Source organism: Phyllostomus hastatus, unplaced genomic scaffold, assembly GCF_019186645.2.
Source record: "Phyllostomus hastatus isolate PE091 unplaced genomic scaffold, TTU_PhHast_1.1 phas_contig_36, whole genome shotgun sequence".
NCBI lineage: Eukaryota > Metazoa > Chordata > Mammalia > Chiroptera > Phyllostomidae > Phyllostomus > Phyllostomus hastatus.
The window spans coordinates 1,816,410-1,836,065 of NW_025333862.1; the positions used below are offsets into that span (position 1 = coordinate 1,816,410).

Below are 19,656 nucleotides of genomic sequence, written 5' to 3' on the forward strand. Positions count from 1 at the left end.
ATGGCCCTGTGAACCAAAGGGTTGCTGGTTGATTCCCAGTCAGAGCACATGCCTGGGTTGTGGCCAGGTGCCCAGTAGGGGGCATGCAAGAGGAAACCACACATTGATCTTTCTCTCCCTGTCTCCCTCCCTTCCCCTCTCTCTAAAAATAAATAAATAAAATCTTTAAAAAAAGAGAGAGAGAGACACAGTGTACAGGACAAGGTGTGTTGAAGGAGGGGTGAGGGGGGGTCCACTATATCACTTGCTCCTGCCCTGTACAGGCCATTTTTGGAATAGAGAGCTCAGCTCTGGTCACCACATGTTGAAAGTAACACTAACAAATTAGCACTCTTAAAGGGATAGTGGCCAAAATGATGACAATTTAGAGGTCCTCCTTCTTCTCTAAGGAAGGACTGAAGAGCAGGGGTAAAAGAGGATGGGATAGTGATAATGGAAGGACATAGAAACTATATAGCTGTCTTTAAATAGCTGAATAGCTGTCTTGTGAATTGAGCATTAGACATGTATGTAGTTGTAGCTTCAGAACTTGAAACATTGGATGGGAAGAAATCAGAGACTTATTCTGACTAAATACTAGAAAAGATGTTTCACAGATTATAGGGATGGGTTATGGAATTCTTGTTCATGTAAATACATACACCCAAACACTCCTCCACATAACCTATATTCTCTACACTACAGTATATTCTCTACAAAAGAATACACTGCATTGGTATTCTTTTACAGTGGTGAACATATAAGATGAGGGCCTCATTCTTGTAGAGTTTAGAGACAAACAGGAGAGGCAGACATGAGACACTAAGCAAACAGATAAACTACAGATATTGTTATAAGAGAAAAGAACTGATGCCATAGAAGAAAATAAAAGAATAGAAATAATCTGAGTTATGAGTTCACAGTTACAGGACTCAAGCTGAGGCTAGACATAGCAAATCATCAAAACAGATTAGAGGGCTACCCCTTGCATTAGGATAGAACCAGGACCAGTCTAGCAACTTTTCTCCAAATTGGCAGTGCATCAGAGTCACTTAGAAGACATTTTCAATAGTTTTATGACTTAGTTTCAGATATTCTGGATCAGAATATTTGGGACTAGAAGACTCTGAAAGCTCTACGATATCATGTTAAATGAAAGGGCTAAACAAAAATGTGTATTCTTTGATTCTGGTGTCTGGGTCCTAATTGTGATGATTTTAATCTCTTTGCTTTTTCCTCAAATTGAAGTCCTCTGGTTATGAGCTAAGATACTTTATAAAACAATGAAGGGATTCTTAGTCAGATATGCACTTGATCTAAATTTTTCCAAGAGAAGGGTACTATTTCCGGAAACAGTTGCTGCAGAAACAATTACAGCTGTTGCCTGGGGTACCTCTAGTGGTCAGAAGCTGTCACTTCAGCACCACTATTCTCCAGACTTGGGTTTGGCCAGAGAATTATTTGATCATATTACCTCTATGAAGATGAAGGTATTCTATGAAAAGTAGAGAAACCTAAATACATATTTGAGAAATTTCTTCACTAGAATTAACATTCAATATATAGATGTTGTAGAATCAAGGAATTGCTTACCAATTATCCCCCTACCGTGTCCCTTGTTGGCAGGTCTTAGATAATCTTAATTTAAATAATTTCTTTACATACCAGAGTATACAACTCCCAGGATACCCAGCCATTGGGCAGAGATTCCGTGCATCGTTTCTGTTCCCTCTATGTTTGAAAAGAGCACTAACCTGAGATGGAAACTTGGGTCCTGAGCTTTGGAGTTGCATTACCTACCAACTTTTTGAGCTTTAGTTTTCCTACTTGAGAAAAGCAGGCAACAATACCTGTTCTGCCTGGCTCACAGACCTGACGTAAAGATTAAATGAACCAACAGATGTGGAAGCTATAAAATGAGTTACAACTGGGAAAAAATATACCAATTAATATTATGGAAGAGTTTGCCCTGCAAGCAGTTGGAAAATATCCATTACTTTCTGGGCCATTCCACCTAAATGTAAATTCTTACAAAGGCAATAACATACCAGAAGGCACTGGGCTTCTGGAAGTTACCCTTTCACCTCTATCCTTGTGTCTCTACTTAGCTTGGTGACCAAAGGGCTAATGGAATTGATAGGGGACTCAAGAGTTGGAAAATTTTAGTTTAAGGTAAATAGTTATAAGTCTAGTAAGTAATGCATATGTTATTTCAGAACCTACAGATAAGGCCCATCCTGGCTCCTGGGAAAAACAGCTGACCTCCTGGGACACCGCTAAAGATTACCACCAGGGGACAAGTGGAGGCATCCAGGTCATTGTGTTTCAGGGAAAGACAGATGACCACTCTACCCTGGGAATAGCTAACTGCCCAGGACAAGAATACTGCAGGATTTTTTATCTAATTTTCCCTAAACTTCAAAACCCCTCTCTGCACCTTGTTTATTCCCTGTTATAAAAACATTGGCCTTGAAAGAAAATGTAAGATCATTCATTTTAGGGTGCAAATCCACTATCTTCTCAGATTGCCAGCCATCTGAAAAAAGTGCCCATAAAGATTAAACCTCTGCCCCTACTTATTGGGTTTGGCAACTGACAAGCACCACAAGGTCCAGTGTCTTTTCTGGTTTCAGAATCTGCCCAAACAGCTTGATAGGAAGTTCCCAGAAAGGGTTTCTTTAAAAGAGAGGCTGATTAGTAGGAGTGATGGTAGTGGTGGTAATGGGGGATTTTGGGAGACATTTTGTTGGCATTTGGGCAGGATTTGCTGCATTGTAGTATCATTTAGGGCAGAGCATAAAATGTTATTTGACTTTCAAAAAGCAGTGATACCTATGCAATGTCATTTATTATACCTAACCTTCCTTCAGGGTCCCTACAATGACCACATTCCAGTTCTTCTCATACAGTTCTTTTCTATGGTTTCTGTCCCTGGGGACATAGCATCTTCTGAATGTTCCTTGTGGAAAGGTAGAAGAGCAGGGGAACTCATCCTCTCAGCAGTCCCTGAGGTTCCCCAACTCTTTGGAAATGAACTAATGCCACATATTCTATACCCTTGCCACTCAAAGTGTGGGCTATGAGCCACAATTTTGGCATGACTTGAGAGCTTACAGAAAATACAGACTCTCTGGCCTCACTCCAGACCTGCTATGGAATCAGAATCCACGTTTTAACAAGATCATAAGGAACTTGTTTGCACACTGAAGTCTGAAAAGCATTGTATACTTTGTTGCATATTCAACTTGGGCTCTGTCTTCACCAAGGGCCCCCATCCCTCACTCTTCCCTCAGCAGATGAAGGACCCTGGATCCATGAACTTTCCCTTCTCCAGTCTCCCTGCCTTTCAAACTCTACTTCAGAAATTACCATGTATTAAGGGCAGGCCTTGCAAACACAGTTTCCATGCTTTAGGCAAAGTGAGAAAACAAAAACACACCTCCCACACTCCTCTGACCCAAAAGTGTAGATTTGCCACAAATTCCTTCCAAGTGGCAGAAGTCTGAGGGCTTTGGGCCATGGAGACACAACCTTTTTACATTTCCTTTCTTGTACTGGGTAATCTCTAAGAAGGGTAACTGTGGGAAATTGTCAGTAAATCAGATGTGAAGTATAGGCAGGATCAGAAGTGACCAAGTGTCAAGGGGGTGCCAAGGAGCTGGCCACAAGTCACAGGATGGCAAAGTATCACTCCCTCAAGATAGTAGAGAGACCACACAGGGTCTCACTTTGTGTACCCACAGGCACTTGAGCAGGAACGTGTGCACAGCCACACATGGTCTCTACTTCTAGACAGTATGTCCAAGTGCTGTGTCCTTAAGGCAAAAGCCAGGGTGTCCCATTCCTACTGACCAGGCCTTGTCTGCATTTGGTGGCACAGATTTAACCCTAGATGTTACGGAACAGAGCCAACGGCAGGTGTACGATATACTATTACCTAAAGGACCTCCCACTAGATTTGCTATACCCACCGCCAGAGAAAAGACGTTTCTCAAGGCCAGAGATTTGTGAAAATGAAAGGAATTATTTATTTAAAAGCTATATAGACTTAGAGTAGTGACTTAATATCTTCACTAAAATACTAAAGTCTTTTAGAATACCTACAGATGCTCACAGTCCTTCCTTTTCTCTCTGCCCTAATCTGGGGTACCGTATCTCAGAAAAAGAAGTAGAAGTCCATGATTCAGGCTCCCGGCACCATCAGCTGTTTGCTGCCGGGATCTCCAGTTAACCCAAAGCCATGTGGCACCTTTTCATGGCCCACCAGCAAGAGTCCTTTCACCCCTTTTCTTCCAGGCAAAGTCTCTCCTCCTTCCTAAGCCATGTGGCAAAAGGAAGCACTCCAAAGTCCTGTGGTCCTCACTGTTGCCAAAGCTACAGGATCCCCACTCTGCTAAAGCTGCATAGTTCTCCCTGCGGCATGGCTAATGTGTCTGGGTTTAAATTCCCAAGCCAATCTTCCTCTGCAGCCCCATTTCTGACTCCTCCTACAACCAGTCACACCTGCCAGAATTGTTATAGAACACAAGGGACCAAGGGGGGCCGAAGGCAATATACTATTACCGAAAGGAACTCCCCAGGTTCAATATGTCCACCGCCAGAGGAAAGATGTCTCTCAATGCCAAAAATTCATGAAAAGGAAAGGAACTGTTTATTTAATGCTATACAGACTTAAAGTAGTGACCTAATGTCTTCATCAAAATCCCAATGTCAGGCCTGGTTGGCATAGCTCAGTGGATTGAGCATGGGCTGCGAACCAAAGTGTCGCAGGTTTGATTCCCAGTCAGGGAACATGCCTGGGTTGCAGACCATGACCCCCAGCAACCGCACATTGATGTTTCTCTCTCTCTCTCTCTATCTCCCTCCCTTCTCTCTCTAAAAATAAATAAATAAAATCTTTTTAAAAAAATCCCAATGTCCCTTAAAACACCCAGAAACACATACAGTCCTTCCTTCCCCTCTTTGCCCAGTCTGGGGTACCATATCTCAGGAAAAGAAATAGAAGTCCATGGCTCAGGCAGCCCCCAGTTCTTCTCAGTAATCCATCTCAGCTGGTAGGCCTCCCTCAGTTCCCGGCACCATCAGCTGTGTTGCCAAAATAGCTGCTAAAGCTCAGTGGTCATTCCCCCTTCTAAAGCTGGGGTCCCCATTCAGGCAAAGTCACATGGTTCTCTCTCCCAGGGCCACAGGAGTCCCCATTCTGGCAAAGCCATGTGGTCCTCCCTGCACAAGGGCTTCGGGAGCTTCCACTCTGCCAAAGCTGTGTGATTCTCCCCTCAATGGCTGCCACATCTGGGTTTAAATCCCTGCGACAATCTTCCTCTGCAGCCCCATTTCTGACTCCTCCCACAATCAGCTACACTTACCTGCACTCTCATATCCTTCCAGCTTTACTGGGCTGCCATCGTGGGTCTGGGCAGGTATGGCCACATGTCACGGAGCCAATCTTCCCCAAGATCCCATACAGGCACTGTAACTCGGAGGACCTGCTCCCCAGTTACATCTTGGTGGGGAATTTACTTCCATTCCCCTGGCTCAGAGCATGGCCACAGCTATTTAACATATCTATGTAATGACTTAAAGGTTATAGAAATGTTAAATGACCATGCCAGAGGTTAGCTGCAAAGCTGTTGCTATACAAAACAGCTCTCAATGGCCCTGCTCCATGTGTCCCTTCCCCCAACCCACACCTGTTGGGGGGAGGGGGTTGAGGACATCCTAATATTTCCTGAACACCTTGAGTTCTGGACCCCATTCCAAATCCCTATTTTGGACCCCCTTCTTGGCCACACCTTGTTACAGTATTGCTGTATTCTTCCAGCTTTACTGGGCTGCCATCATAAGTCTGGGCAGGCATGACCCCATGGCATGGAGCCAACCTTCTCCAAGCTCCCACGCAGGTGCTGTAACTCGGGCAACCTGCCTCCCAGTTACGACTTGGGTGGAAATCACTTCCATCCCCCTGGCTCAGAGCATGGCCACAGCTATTTAACATATCTATGAAACCAGTTAAAGGTTACAGATATGTTAAATGATCATGTCAGAGATTAGCTTCAAGGCTGTTGCTGTACAAAATAGCTCTGCATTGTCCTGCTCCATGTGTCCCTTCCCCCAGCTCAAACCTGTGGAGGGGAGGGGGGAAGACATCCTATATATTTTTCTAATATTTCCTGGACACCTTGAGTTCTGGACCCCATTCCAAATCCCTATTTGGGTCCCCTCTCTTGGCTGCACCCTGTTATATAAACACTTTCTTTGGTCAACTAGAGTCAATTTCTCCCATGTGATCTGAGTGGGACAGGGTAAAAATGGGCAGGCCTCATAGTTTAGTCTCTATTACTCAGCCCAACTCATTCACTGAGTCCTGAAATGAGTCTGTTAAGGATGTCTCTCATTGGTAAACATTGGCCATGCCTAGTGTTTCTCTGTTAACACAAAATTCCTCTAAGAGTGGCAATGAATTAAATAATGGACACTAACTATGGGTTAATTTATCAGAAATGTTGCCCAAAGAAGGGTCAAGGGCAACAGGAGAATATCAGGTAACTGAGGTGTGGGAGGGCTCCACCCGCAGGACCCCCCACCCCCAGCTGCCACAGATGAGAATAAGTCTACCAAGAGATGATCTGCTTGGGGAGGAAAGGTGGCTGATCTCAAAGGAGAAGGGCCAAGAGCCTTTTCTTCAATGGGCTTTTATTGGGCTCATTTTGCACAGGAATACAGGTAAAGCTCATTAATCATTATCAGGCAGTAAGGACCAAACAATAGATAGCATACAAAGAACTCTGAGGGCCTATTTTGAGTCAGGGTCAGATATCTAAAGGGCTACAAAACTCTGAGGAACAAACTTCTTGCTTGGACCCTTATCATTTAATTGAGAGCATTCTAAACAAAGCAGGTTTCACAGGATTTTACATATTCTTTCTTAGGCCCGATTGCCCTAGGGAACCCACCCCTTCCAGCACAGAGATGCATGCACCACTGGCATTGTTTCAGGCTTAAGGCATTGTTTCAGGCTTAAGTCAGGCAGGGGAAGTAAGACAGCCAAAAGATTAGGAGACTTCTCGAAGACAGAATGAGGACTCAGGCTATGTCAAAGCCAAGGAATGAGGGTCCATCCCCTCCTTTTGCTATAGCCAACCAAGTCCTTCCCTGGGGCCTCCCTGTGATCATACCTGTCTTAGGTCATTCCCCCCTTGGGGAATCTTACCCATCATTGGCTAACCAATCAAGCACTGGGGTCCAGTTATGGATGAAGTAAAAGGAGCAGAAGTGGTGCTCCTGCCAGGGAGATAAGCTCTGTCTCCTTAGTGGCTTATGGTCTAAAGGTCGCTCACTCAGCCTTATCCATGGGGGGGTTACAGCTTCTGAAACCAGGCAGGGTGGCTCCCAACACTGAGGAGGAACAACAAGCCAAATGAAGGAGAGACAGAGGCAGGGAGACCCTAGAGATAAACTTTATCTACCTCACAATTGTTCCAAGGAACAGCTCAGGTTCACAGAACAGGATGTTGACTGGGATTGCTCAGATCCAGTTTTTCTGGAGCAAGTAGAGGAACTAGCATTTTTAGCCTGATGGGCCTCTCAGGCTCCAGCCTGGACCTCCCAAAATAACTCCACCTGTAGTCATAGAGGTTCTGAAAACATGCCCTATCTGCCCACACCACTCTTCCAGTGGCTCCTCATTTTCCTAGAAGAAAGCCAAGCCCTGGCATGACATCTACCTCCCGCGCCAACATTGCCAATCATGCTAAGTTCCAGACATAGGGCACGAAGAGCTACTCCCCCAAAGCAAGTTTTTTTTTCTAACACGTATCTGTGCCTTTGCACAGGGCTGCTCTGTGGACTGGAAGGCTTTCACTACCTTCTATTCATCTAACCAATGTATAAACTTGCTTTTCAGATGTGGCTCAGGTGCCCCTCTATGTCCCCACAGGCTGCATTGGTGAGTTAGGTCCACCTGCTTTGTGTTCCCAAAGCATCCCTGGTATAATGATCACCCTGTGCTATTCAACCCCTTTCTTTGTGTGTCACTCCCATTAGTCTTAGGTATCTTTAGAAAAGAGTATATGGCTTTCTTGTCTTTCAGTTTCTAGAACCTACACAGTGCTGGACACAAAGGTTGCATTTTGAATGTCTGTTATATATGTTAATGCATATATGGAGGACAGAGGTTAAGTATCAAAAGGGAAAAATTAAGTCCTCCAATTAGAAATTATGCAACTTGTCCAGGTATAAATTGTTAAGAACCAGAATGTCTTCAAAGCCTTTTCTTCTTCTGTTCTTGCATCTAGGTGGTAGTGAATCATAGCACAGCCCTGTTGTTATATTTTTCATCATAGATTACAGACATTCAGATCTGACCTTCTGGGCAGTACCTTGACATGGGTCTGGTTCATTCTTCTTGTTTTCTAGCTGATGACTAAGGCTCAGGAATGTGGAAAGCTACCTTTTGTACTGCATGTGATACTCAGAACAACATGATAAATGTTGTCTTCTTATCACATAATTGTCTGGTCAGGGACAAGATGGGAGGAGCTGGAGATGAGAAAGGGAACAGGAAACAGAAATCTCATCTTTAGATAGAACAAGGTGGATTAAAGCAATGTGTATTGACCATGGGCCTACCTAGGTATCCTGACCCCCTTTCTAAGCCCCACTTGTAATAAAAAGGTGGCCTGAAGAATGAAGGATGTTTCTCCAGCCACCCTCTCAGCCCAAAGGGAGAACTAGACAGAATTCACATAGAGCCCACTTTGCTCTGGCCTCACCACAAGGGACCACATCCAGATGGGGAAAATATGAAAAAAGGTTTGTGGATTTGCATACATTTGCATATCTTTGCATATCCACACAATAACATGTAGTTCATTCTCAGGCAATTTCAAGTAAATGTGATTATTGTTACCTTTAGGTTGTTATGGATAGATTTTTGTCTTCTGATTTTCCTTCTCACCCACCTACAGTCCCCTCACCCACCTACAGTCCCAGACACCAGATGAGTGTTTGCCAGTGCTGTGGGATGAACAGGGCTTAAAGAGTAAAGAAGCATGCAGCACCAGGGGGAGAGGCTGAGAGAGGGGTAGCAGAGCAGCTCCAGCAGCCCAGGTGAGCTTCTATCCTCCAAACACTATTCTCATACCAAAATAACAGCTACACTAATTGAAAAAGAATGTGCAAGTTACACACCTTTTCATTGTTAAGGTGTCAATTACTATACAAACCCTCTGCACATAGGACAGAGGTCACAAGACAAGCAACACATGAATATAAACTATGCTCAAACACCAGACTCTCAGACCCTTTGGAATCTTCCATCATCCCCATATTCTCTTACCTTTTCAAATAGACCCACATTTCCTACTATTTGGCTTACAGTAGGTTCTCCCCAACAACTTTTTAATGGTGCAGAAGCTTTGAAAGATCCAGAGGGGAGTCTATTTAGTCTTTCAGGTACTAAAATAGTCTGTAGGCATAGACCAGTGGTAGAGAACACAGGAAATAACACTATCACGGAGAGGAGAGCCTGGAGTAGTTGAACATCAGGACTTCCCTTCTTTGTTAAGTCAGATAAAAGACTCTCCTTGCTGGTGATTCCTATGAGTTTGAATACTCAGAAAGCAAATAAATTTAATGAGAATACTGTTGTGACAATTTATCAATTTATATTCCCTTATATAAATTTTCTGATCAACTATTCAACAAATGTCTTCTGTGTGCCTCAAAAAGCCCTGAGATTATAGGCTGAACCATAGTAGGCATTCAATAAATACTTGCTTATTTTTTTGAAAACAGTAGAAATACTATACTAACTACAATCATGGGATTCAGAAATTAAAAATTTACAGAACTTTCTACTTAGGAACTCAGGATCTGTGAAGATACTTGAAATATTTTATTAGTATTTAATAATAGAAAACATGTAATATAATTGTTGAGAGCAAAGGCACTGAAGTCAAAGATCAAAGTTAAACTCCCAACTTGTGTGACCAGGCACAAGTCACAAAACTTTCCTGATTCTCAGTTTCACTGAAGGTGGGTTAGCAAGTACCTATTACATAGGGTTTTGGTGAGGATTGTATTGGTTGACCTGTAAAAAAAAACTTAACACATTGCTCATCATTGAGGAAGACTTCAAGATTTTAGTTAAAACATGGAAAGGCATAATTAGGTACCAAAATATACAATTTAAAGTAGTACAATTTTTATAATTAGAAAGAACCTTAAAAAACTTCTGATCTGGAGACTGAAGATGGTAGTGAGATAGGAGGGAGAGGATTCCACTTCTCCCTACACACAAGAGAAAAACCTAGCCAATCTACGGAGGAACAGAGCAAACAGTCAACAGTACCCCAGCATATATAAAGATAGGAGACCAAAAATTGTACAGGACATTGAAAAACCAGACGGTAAGGAGAGTGCTTCAGGACAATAAGTTCCCTGGAACCAGTGTGGGGACCAGAGCAGCTGGAGCCCCAGACCTGATGCCCACTGGGTCTGTCACAGGGTTCTTGGGAGAGAGCCAGGTCAATGGATCCTCCCCTGCCAAACAAGGATTGAGCAGCACTGGGAGAGACCTGGTTGCTTGAAATCACAGACAGGGGAATAAGGACTAAGTAGCAAACACACAGGGGCTGTGAGCACCCACAGAGTCTGTGGACACCAACTGGGGAGAGTTGAGAGCTGGGCCAGGATGGGCCCTGACCCAGATAGTCCCCAGTCTGGTTGGAGAATTGGGCTGTTTGAGAGGCCAAGTCTCTGTATTGAGTGGCAGGCTTAAATAGGAGGAATTTCTCAAAAAAAAAGTTATTGGGGAATTCTCCTGCAGCAACCACTCCAACCTCCTCCCCACCCAGCCATTCAGGGTTCCCGAGGTGGCACCGAAGGTCCTGAGCACACTCCCGTAACCCTGGGAAGAGTGTGCACCTGAAACTGGAGGTACCAGCCTAGCATGCACACCCGCAACCTGGGGAGAGTGTGCTCTGAGGAAGGCCCAGCACCCACACTCAAAGCCCCAGGGAGAGTGCACACCCAAAGCTGTGGAACCTGTGGGACCAGAGACTACTGGGGAATTGGGCTGGAGGCTGACTGAGTGCTGATCAAGAAGGAAGAAAAGCAAGACCAATCACCCCTCAGCATGTTGCAGCCAGGAATACCAGCAAAACTGGTTTGGCCAGTTTGAAGACAGCAAGAGGCTTTTTGTGTTGTTTTCTTTTAATTCCCACAAGTGAGACAAAAAACCTGGAACTGTGAAAAGACCAGAGATGGACCCAAGGCGGGGTACAGGGGAGGGAGGCATCCCAACACTGAGACAATGAGGCAAATTTCACTTTGCTACTACAGAGAACCTGCAAGTTATTGAATATTTGTATTATTTTTTCATTATTCTTACATCTTTTATTTTATTAGTATCTTTGCATTCCTCTTCTTTCTGTTTAGTCTTATTTGCCTAGCTGGTTAAATTGTATTGTTTGACTGGTTTCCCTTGTTCTCTCTTTCATAATGTATTGTTAATTTACTGCCTTTCACTTCACTTGTGTTCCATTAGCACAATCCTCAAGGTCTGATACTTGCTATTCTTGTTATCCAGAACACATAGATTCTGTCATATAATTGTTGCTCCATTATTATGTAAATAATAGCTGTTCCATACAATTGTAAATACTACACAACACCCCTCCCAGATCTTAGCCCACTTTATGGTTTCCTAAACTCTATTATTGTGGATAACTCCATCTTTTCACACACTACACCTATTTTCTATCCTTTACTCTCACCTTACCTCAGAATCTGACCTCCCACAAACTCACAGCTTTCTGGATCCAACTCACAATCCTTCCCTCTGCAATAAGAGTCTTATCTTCTCTCCACCCTTTCTAAAAAGTGGCTAGTTAGGTGGAATATCATGGTTAACATTATACATAGCCAAAGGATCTCCTATCTCTTCTCTACAGGCTGATACTGTAAATATCATAGAATACACTATTGCTATCTTAAACCATTTTGCCTTCCCCCTCCAACTGATCACAAAAAAGAGTATGTAGAAGCTGTGAACACTAGGATACCTGCTGGAAGATGAAAACCACCAACAAAGGAACCACCAACAGATAACAACAAAAGAAGGTGAAGGAGGGAGTGGAAGCCAAACTGTTACGGAACACAAGGTGGGGGCAAGGGTGATATACTATTACCGAAAGGAACTCCCCAGGTTCATTATATCTGCCACCTTATATGAAAGACATTTCTCAATGCCAGAGATTCATGAAAAGGAAAGGAAATGTTTATTTAATGCTGTATAGACTTAAAAGTAGTGACCTAATTTCTTCATCAAAATCTCGAAGTTTGCCCTGGCTGGCGTAGCTCAGTGGATTGAGCACGGGTGGTGAACCAGAGGGTCGCAGGTTCAATTCCCAGGCAGGGCACATGCCTGGGTTGCAGGCCAGGTCCCTAGTGGGGGCCATTTCAGAGCCAACCACACATTGATGTTTCTCTCTCTCTTTCTCCTTCCTTTCCCCTCTCTAAAAATAAATAAATGAAATTTTTTTTAAAAAATCCCAAAGTCTCTTAAAACACCCACAAACATATACAGTCCTTCCTTTCCCCCTTTGCCCAGTCTGGGGTACCATATCTCAGGAAAGGAATATAAGTTCATGGCTCAGGAAGCCCCCAGTTCTTCCCAGTAATCTGTGCTCGGCTGGTAGGCCTCCCTCAGTTCCTGGCACAATCAGCTGTATCACCAAGATCTCTGCTAAAGCTGCGTGGTCATTCCCCCTACTAATGCTGTGGGGATCCCCACTCTGGTAAAGCCACATGGCTCTCTTACATGTCCACAGCCTTGTGGTTCTCCTTTCTATTGCCACGGCTGAATGGTCCTCTCTGCACAATGGTTGCAGGAGTCCCCACTCTGGCAAAGCTGCGTGGTTCTCCCTCCAATGGTTGCTGAATCTCGGTTTAAATTCATGCACCGATATTCTTCTGCAGCCCCATTTCTGACTCCTCCCACAATCAGCTACACTTGCCAGCACTCTCATATCCTTCCAGCTTTACTGGACTGCCATCGTGAGTCTGGGCAGGGGTGGCCCCATGTCACGGAGCCAATCTTCCCCAAGCTCCCATGCAGGCACTGTACTCAGGGGACCTGCCCCCTAGTTACACCTTGGTGGGGAAGTTACTTCCATTCCCCTGGCTCAGAGCTTGGCCACAGCTATTTAACATATCTATGTAATGACTTAAAGGTTATGGAAATGTTAAATGACCATGCCAGAGGTTAGCTGCAAAGCTATTGATATGCAAAACAGCTCTCAATGGCCCTGCTCCATTTGTCCCTTCCCCCAACCCACACCTGAAGGGGGGAAAGGGTGAGGACATCTCATATGTCTGTCTAATATTTCCTGGACACCCTGAGTTCTGGGCCCCATACCAAATCCCTATTTGGAGCCCCCCTCTTGGCTGTACCCTATAACAAAACTAACATCAATCCAGGACCTATCCAGAAATACAACTAAATACTGGAGAAATGACCCAGAACAACCAACTGAACAAGAGCAAGAGAGATTCCCAAAACCTTGTACACACAGAAGAACCACCTTCAACACAACCTGCCCACACCAGCACAACAAAATTCAAGAGATGGCGAACAGAGTGAACCTCAGTTAACCAGCTGGAGGGAAGGACCCACCAAAGAAAGACCCAACAACAATCAAAACCCAAAGACAAACACAGAGACAACATAAACAACAGTGCAAGACAAGTGAGCTCAGGAGATAAAGGAGACAACACCACTGAATCTCACAAGCATTCTACCATAGAAGTTCATACCATAAACACAGGGAGTCAGAACAGATAAATTTAAGAATCTGAGGCTAACAAGAAGAGTCTTGCAAACAATAGAATGACAAAGAAACAATCCCCAAATGAAAGGAAAGGAGGAAGCCCCAGAAAGAATGCTAAATGAAATAGAGGCAACTTAACTATCAAATATTGAGTTTAAAGGAGTGGTTATCAGGAAGCTCAATAAGCTCACAGAGAATTTCCAGAAACTACATGGAAACTATAATGAAATCACTGCAAACTATATCAACGTGAAAAAGGAAATAGAAACTATTAACAAGGGCCAATAGGAAATAGAAAATACAATATCTGAACAGAAGAACACAATAGAAGGAATCGAAAGTAGGATCAATGAAGCAGAAGATGGGATCAGTGAGCTGGAGGATAAAGTAGAAAAAAACACCCAGAAAGAGAAAGAAAAGAAAAAGAGGCTCAGAAAGAATGAGGAGGGATTAAGGGAAATGAAGGACAACATGAAACATAATAATATCTGTATAATAGGGATACCAGAAGGAGAAGAAAAAGAGCAAGGGATTGAAAACCTATTTGAAAAAGTAATGATGGAAAACTTCCCTAATTCAATGAGAGAAATAGTTAAAGAAATCCAGGAAACACAGAGAGTCCCAATCAAGAGGAACCCAAAGAGGCCGACTTCAAGACACATCATAATTAAAATGGCAAAATTCCAAGATAAAGAGAGAATCTGAAAGGCAGCAAAGGAGAAACAAGAAGTAATATACAAAGGAACCTCCGTAAGACTAACAGCTTACTTCTCAATGGAAACACTCTAAGAGAATGGCAAGAAATACTCCAAGTAATGAGAACCAGAAGCCTAAAACAAAGACTGCTTTACCCAGCAAGGCTCTCAATCAAGATAGAAGGCCAAATAAGGAGCTTCCCAGACAAAAGAAGTCTAAAAGAATACACCTCCACCAAACCAGATCTGCAAGAGATGCTAAAGGTGCTGCTTTAAGGAAAGGAAGGAAAAGAGAGAAAAAGAAACATAGGTATGAAAATGGCAATGAATAAGTAACTATCAATAATAACCTTAAACGTAAAAGGATCAAAAGACATAGAATAGCTGAATGGATAAGAAAGCATGACCCACACATATGCTGCCTACAGGAGACCCACCTCAGGATGAAAGACCTACACAAACTAAAAGTGAAGGGCTGGAAACAAATTTTCCAAGCAAACAGACAGGAAAAAAAGTTGGGGTAGTAATACTCATATCACACGAGATAGACTTCAAAAAAGGGGCCATAAAGAGAGACTCAGAAGGTCACTTCATAATACTCAAGGGAAGAATCCACCAAGAAGATACAAACATTGTAAATATATATGCACCCAACATAGGAGCACCCAAATACATAAAGAAAATCTTGGAAGACTTCAAGAAATACATGGACAGCAACACAATTATAGTAGGGGATTTTAACACCGCATTATCAAAAATGGACAGATCTTCCAAACAAAATATCAACAAAGATATTGTGGCATTGAATAATGCCCTAGATCAAATGGATTTCACTGATATATAGAGAGCCTTTCACACCAAAGAAGCTAAATACACATTCTTTTCAAATGCACATGGAACATTTTCTAAGATAGACCACATGATAGGACACAAAACAAGCCTCAACAAATTCAAATTAAATTCATATCAAACATTTTCTCCGACCACAAAGGACTGAAACTAGAAAGCTAACCCAAGGAAAAAAACCCAAAACACTCAAAATAATGGATATGGCATAGTATGCTACTAAACAATGAATGGGTCAAGAATTAAATTAAGAAAGAAATCAAAAAGTTTCTAGAAACAAATGAAAATGAACTCACAACAACCCAAAACTTATGGGACACAGGAAAGGCAGTCCTGAGAGGAAAGTTCATAGTGATACAGGCCTATTTAAAAAAAATAGAAACATTTCAAATAAAAAACCTAACCCTACAACCACAAGAACTTGAAGAACAACAAAAAAGACAGCCCAGAGCAAGTAGAAGGAAGGAATTAATCAAGATCAGAGCAGAATTAAATGACATAGAGACTAAAAGCACAATTCTAAGGATCAGTGAATCCAGGAGCTGGTTCTTTGAAAAGATAAACAAAATTGACAAGCCTTTAAGCAGGCTCATCAAGAAACAAAAACCCACAATCAGAAATTAAAGAGGGGAGATTACAACTGATACCACAGAAATACAAAAAAATATAAGAAATTACTAGGAAGAACTATATGCCAAAAAATTTGAAAACCTAGGTGAAATAGACATATTTCTCGAAAAATATAATCTTCCAACCTCAAAGAAGAAGAAGCAGAAAGCCTGAACAGACCAATAACAGCAGACAAAAGTGAAGCAGTAATCAAAAAACTCCCAACACACAAAAGCCCAGGACCAGATGGTTTCACAGGAGAATTCTACAAAGCATTTGAGGAAGAGCTAACCTTTTTCCTTCACAGACTATTCCAAAAAATCCAAAATGATGGAAGACTCCCAAACTCTTTTTGTGAAGCCAGCATCATCCTAATCCCAAAACCAGACAAAGGCACAAGAAAGAAAAAAAACTTCAGGCCAATATCATTGATGAACATAGATGCTAAAATCCTCAAAAAAATACTGGCAAACCACATCCAACAATACATTAAAAAGATGATACACCATTACCAAGTGCGATTCATCCCAGGGATGCAAGGATGGTAAAATATTCACAAATCAATAAATGTAATGTATTGCATGAACAAAAGCAAAAACAAATTATATTGATAAGGTACAGCACCCATTTATGATAAGAAACACTCAGCAAAGTGGGAATGAAGGCAGCATTCCTCAACATAATAAGGGCCATATATGAGAGACCTACAGCCAACATCATACTCAATGGGCAAAAACCACAAACTTTCCCACTAACATCAGGAACAAGAAAAGGTTGTCTACTTTCACCACGTCTATTCAACATAGTATTGGAATTTTTAGCCACAGCAATCAGATGAGAAAAGGAAAAAAAGGCATCCAAATCGGAAAGGAGGAAACAAAACTGTCATTGTTTGCTGATGGCATGATAGTGTACATAGAAAATGCTAGACTCCACTAAAAAGCTGCTCAGCTTAACAAATGAATTTGGCAAAACAGCAGGATACAAGGTCAACATCCAGAAATCAAAGGCCTTTTTGTATACCAACAATGAAATGTCAGAAGCAGAAATCAAGAAAAAAATCCAATTTGATATAGCAACAAGAAAAATAAAATACCTAGAAATAAACCTAACCAAGGAGATAGAAGACCTATACTTAGAAAACTACACAACACTGAAGAAAGAAATCAAGGAAGACACAAACAAATGGAAACATATACTGTGTTTATGGTTCGGAAGAATTAACATCATCAAAATGTCCATACTACCAAAAACAATGTACAGATTCACTGCGATACTTATTTCACAGACATAGAGCAAACACTTCAAAAATTTATATGGAACCATAAATGACCCCAAATAGCTGCTGCAATTTTGAGAAAGAAGAGCAAAGTAGGAGGGATCAGAATATCTGATATCAAACTGTATTACAAGGCCACTGTAATCAAAACAGTCTGGGACTGGCATAAAAGCAGGCACATAGACCAGTGGAACAGAAAAGAGAGCCCAGAAATAAACTCAAATCTGTATGGGCAGTGAATACTTGACAAAGGGGGCAGAAGCATAAAATGGAGTAAGAATAGTCTCTTCAAGAAATGGTTTTGGGATAACTGGACAGCTACATGCAAAAAAATGAAACTCAAGCACCAACTTATACCACACACAAAAACACATTCAAGGTGGATAAAAGATTTAAATATAAGTCATGACACCATTAAAGTCCTAGAGGAAAACATAGGCAGGAAAATCTCGGACATTCCATGCAGCAACATCTTCATGGATATGTCCCCTAGAGCAAGGGACATAAAGGAAAGAATAAACAAATGGGATGTCATCAAAATAAAAAGCTTCTGCACAGCTAAAGAAATGATATTGAAGTTTAAAAAATCAATATGGGAAAACATATTTGCCAATGATACCTCAGACAAGGGCTTAATCTCCAAAATATATAAAGAATACACATGACTCCACTCTAAGACAAGCAACCCAATTAAAAAATGAACAAAGGACTTGAATAGAAACTTCTCCAAGGAGGACATACAAAGGGTCCAGAGACACATGAAAAGATACTCAGTATCGCTATCTATCAGAGAGATGCTAATTAAAACCACAATGAGATACCACTTTACACCAGTCAGAATGGCCATCATAAACAAAGCAACAGACAAGTGCTTGAGAGATTGTAGAGAAAAGGGATCCCTAGTGCACTGTTGGGGGTATTGCAGACTGGTACAGTCACTATGGAAAACAGTATGGAATTTCCCCAGAAAACTAAAAATGGATCTTCCTTTTGACCCAGCAATTCCACTGCTAGGATTATATCCTAAGAACCCTGTAACACCAATTCAAAAGAACCTATGCACCCCAATGTTCATAGCAGCACAATTTACAATAGCCAAGTGGTAGAAGCAGCCTAGATGCACAGCAGTAAATCAGTGGATCAATAAACTGTGGTACTTTTACACAGTGGAATGCTACACAGCAGAAAGAAAGAAGGAGCTTCTACTGTTTGCAACAGCATGGATGGAACTGTAGAGCATTATGCTAAGTGAAGTAAGCCAGGCAGTGAAAGACAAATACCATGTGACCTCACCTTTAACAGTAACCTAATCAACAAAACAAACAAACAAGCCAAATATAACCAGACACTGAAATTGAGAACAGGCTGATACTTACCAGAGGGGAGAGGGGAGGAAATTTCAGGGGAATTTCAGGAGAATTTCAAGAAAAAAAGGGGAAGGGTTTACAGGAACAAATATAAAAGACACGTGAACAAAAACTAGGGAGGGTGGAAATGGGAAGGAGGTGGGCTGGGATGGAAGTAAAGGACAGAAAAGTGTACTTGAACAACAATTAAAATAAAATTAAAAATAAATACATAAATACCTAAAAATTTAAAAATATATATAACTAAAAAGAATTCTGATCCAATGTTTCCCAAATAATTGTCCATGGATTGTTGCCACTTCATCACAATTTTGTTTTACCAGTTTGTAGTAAAATATAGAAAGAAAAAGATGGTGAAGTTGTAGTCAATTCTTTGGTTTCCAGTTTTCTTTTTTCAATTGGCTTACAAAAGACAGATGGTATGAGTATTAATCCTATGCCAAATATCCATTTATTGTTGTTTTGTTCATGAAATTAAAGTCTGAGGATTAGAGTTTTATCGGACCAACCTCCAATTAGTAGAACAACCTTACCTGCCAATCTCTCAGTTCCACTGGAACACTTCCAGTGTTGGAGTGCTGTCCTGCTCGGATATCCTTCCTCTTTAGAGCCTAGATAAAGTCAACAGAATAAATCTAACTCTTACTCTACATGATTGCCCTTTACATGATTGGAAGGCAGCAACCATGAGGGAGCACGGTATAGTTGACAGAGCCTTTGTTTTATACTCAATTCCAGTTCTGTGAGCATGTTGGTTTTCTCTTCTAAACTTCTGTTAGATAAGCTGGGGAACATCTACCCCTGAAAAATACTGTGGGGATCAAGGTATATAATGAATGTGAAGTTCCGTGCAAGTGTTATATCCTAGTTACAAGAGAGCTCCACTTTTATAGGGAGATCTTCATTTAGCACAGCATCTGCATTTTACAGTGGGTCTTTACTTCTCACAAAATATTGCACCCAGAATTGAGCATAAGGCTGGACTAAATTGTCTTTAGGGTTTAGAGTTCCATCCATGACTCTCTCTCCTTTACCCCTCCCCACAGCAT

At 41.8% G+C, this 19,656-nt stretch overlaps 1 protein-coding gene across 2 annotated transcripts in view; it reads left to right on the forward strand.

The window, feature by feature from the left end:
* CADM3 (cell adhesion molecule 3) overlaps positions 1-2,688 on the forward strand; it is a 43,076-nt gene extending 40,388 nt beyond the window's left edge. The window contains exon 10 of one of the 2 annotated variants that reach the window (XM_045841399.1): positions 2,196-2,688. In XM_045841399.1, the coding sequence (XP_045697355.1) occupies positions 2,196-2,437 (242 nt within the window). In that variant the 3' untranslated portion in view covers positions 2,438-2,688. The remainder of the gene's footprint in view (positions 1-2,195) is intronic. The other variant, XM_045841400.1, reaches the window with a different exon arrangement.
* Positions 2,689-19,656: the final 16,968 nt, after the last annotated feature.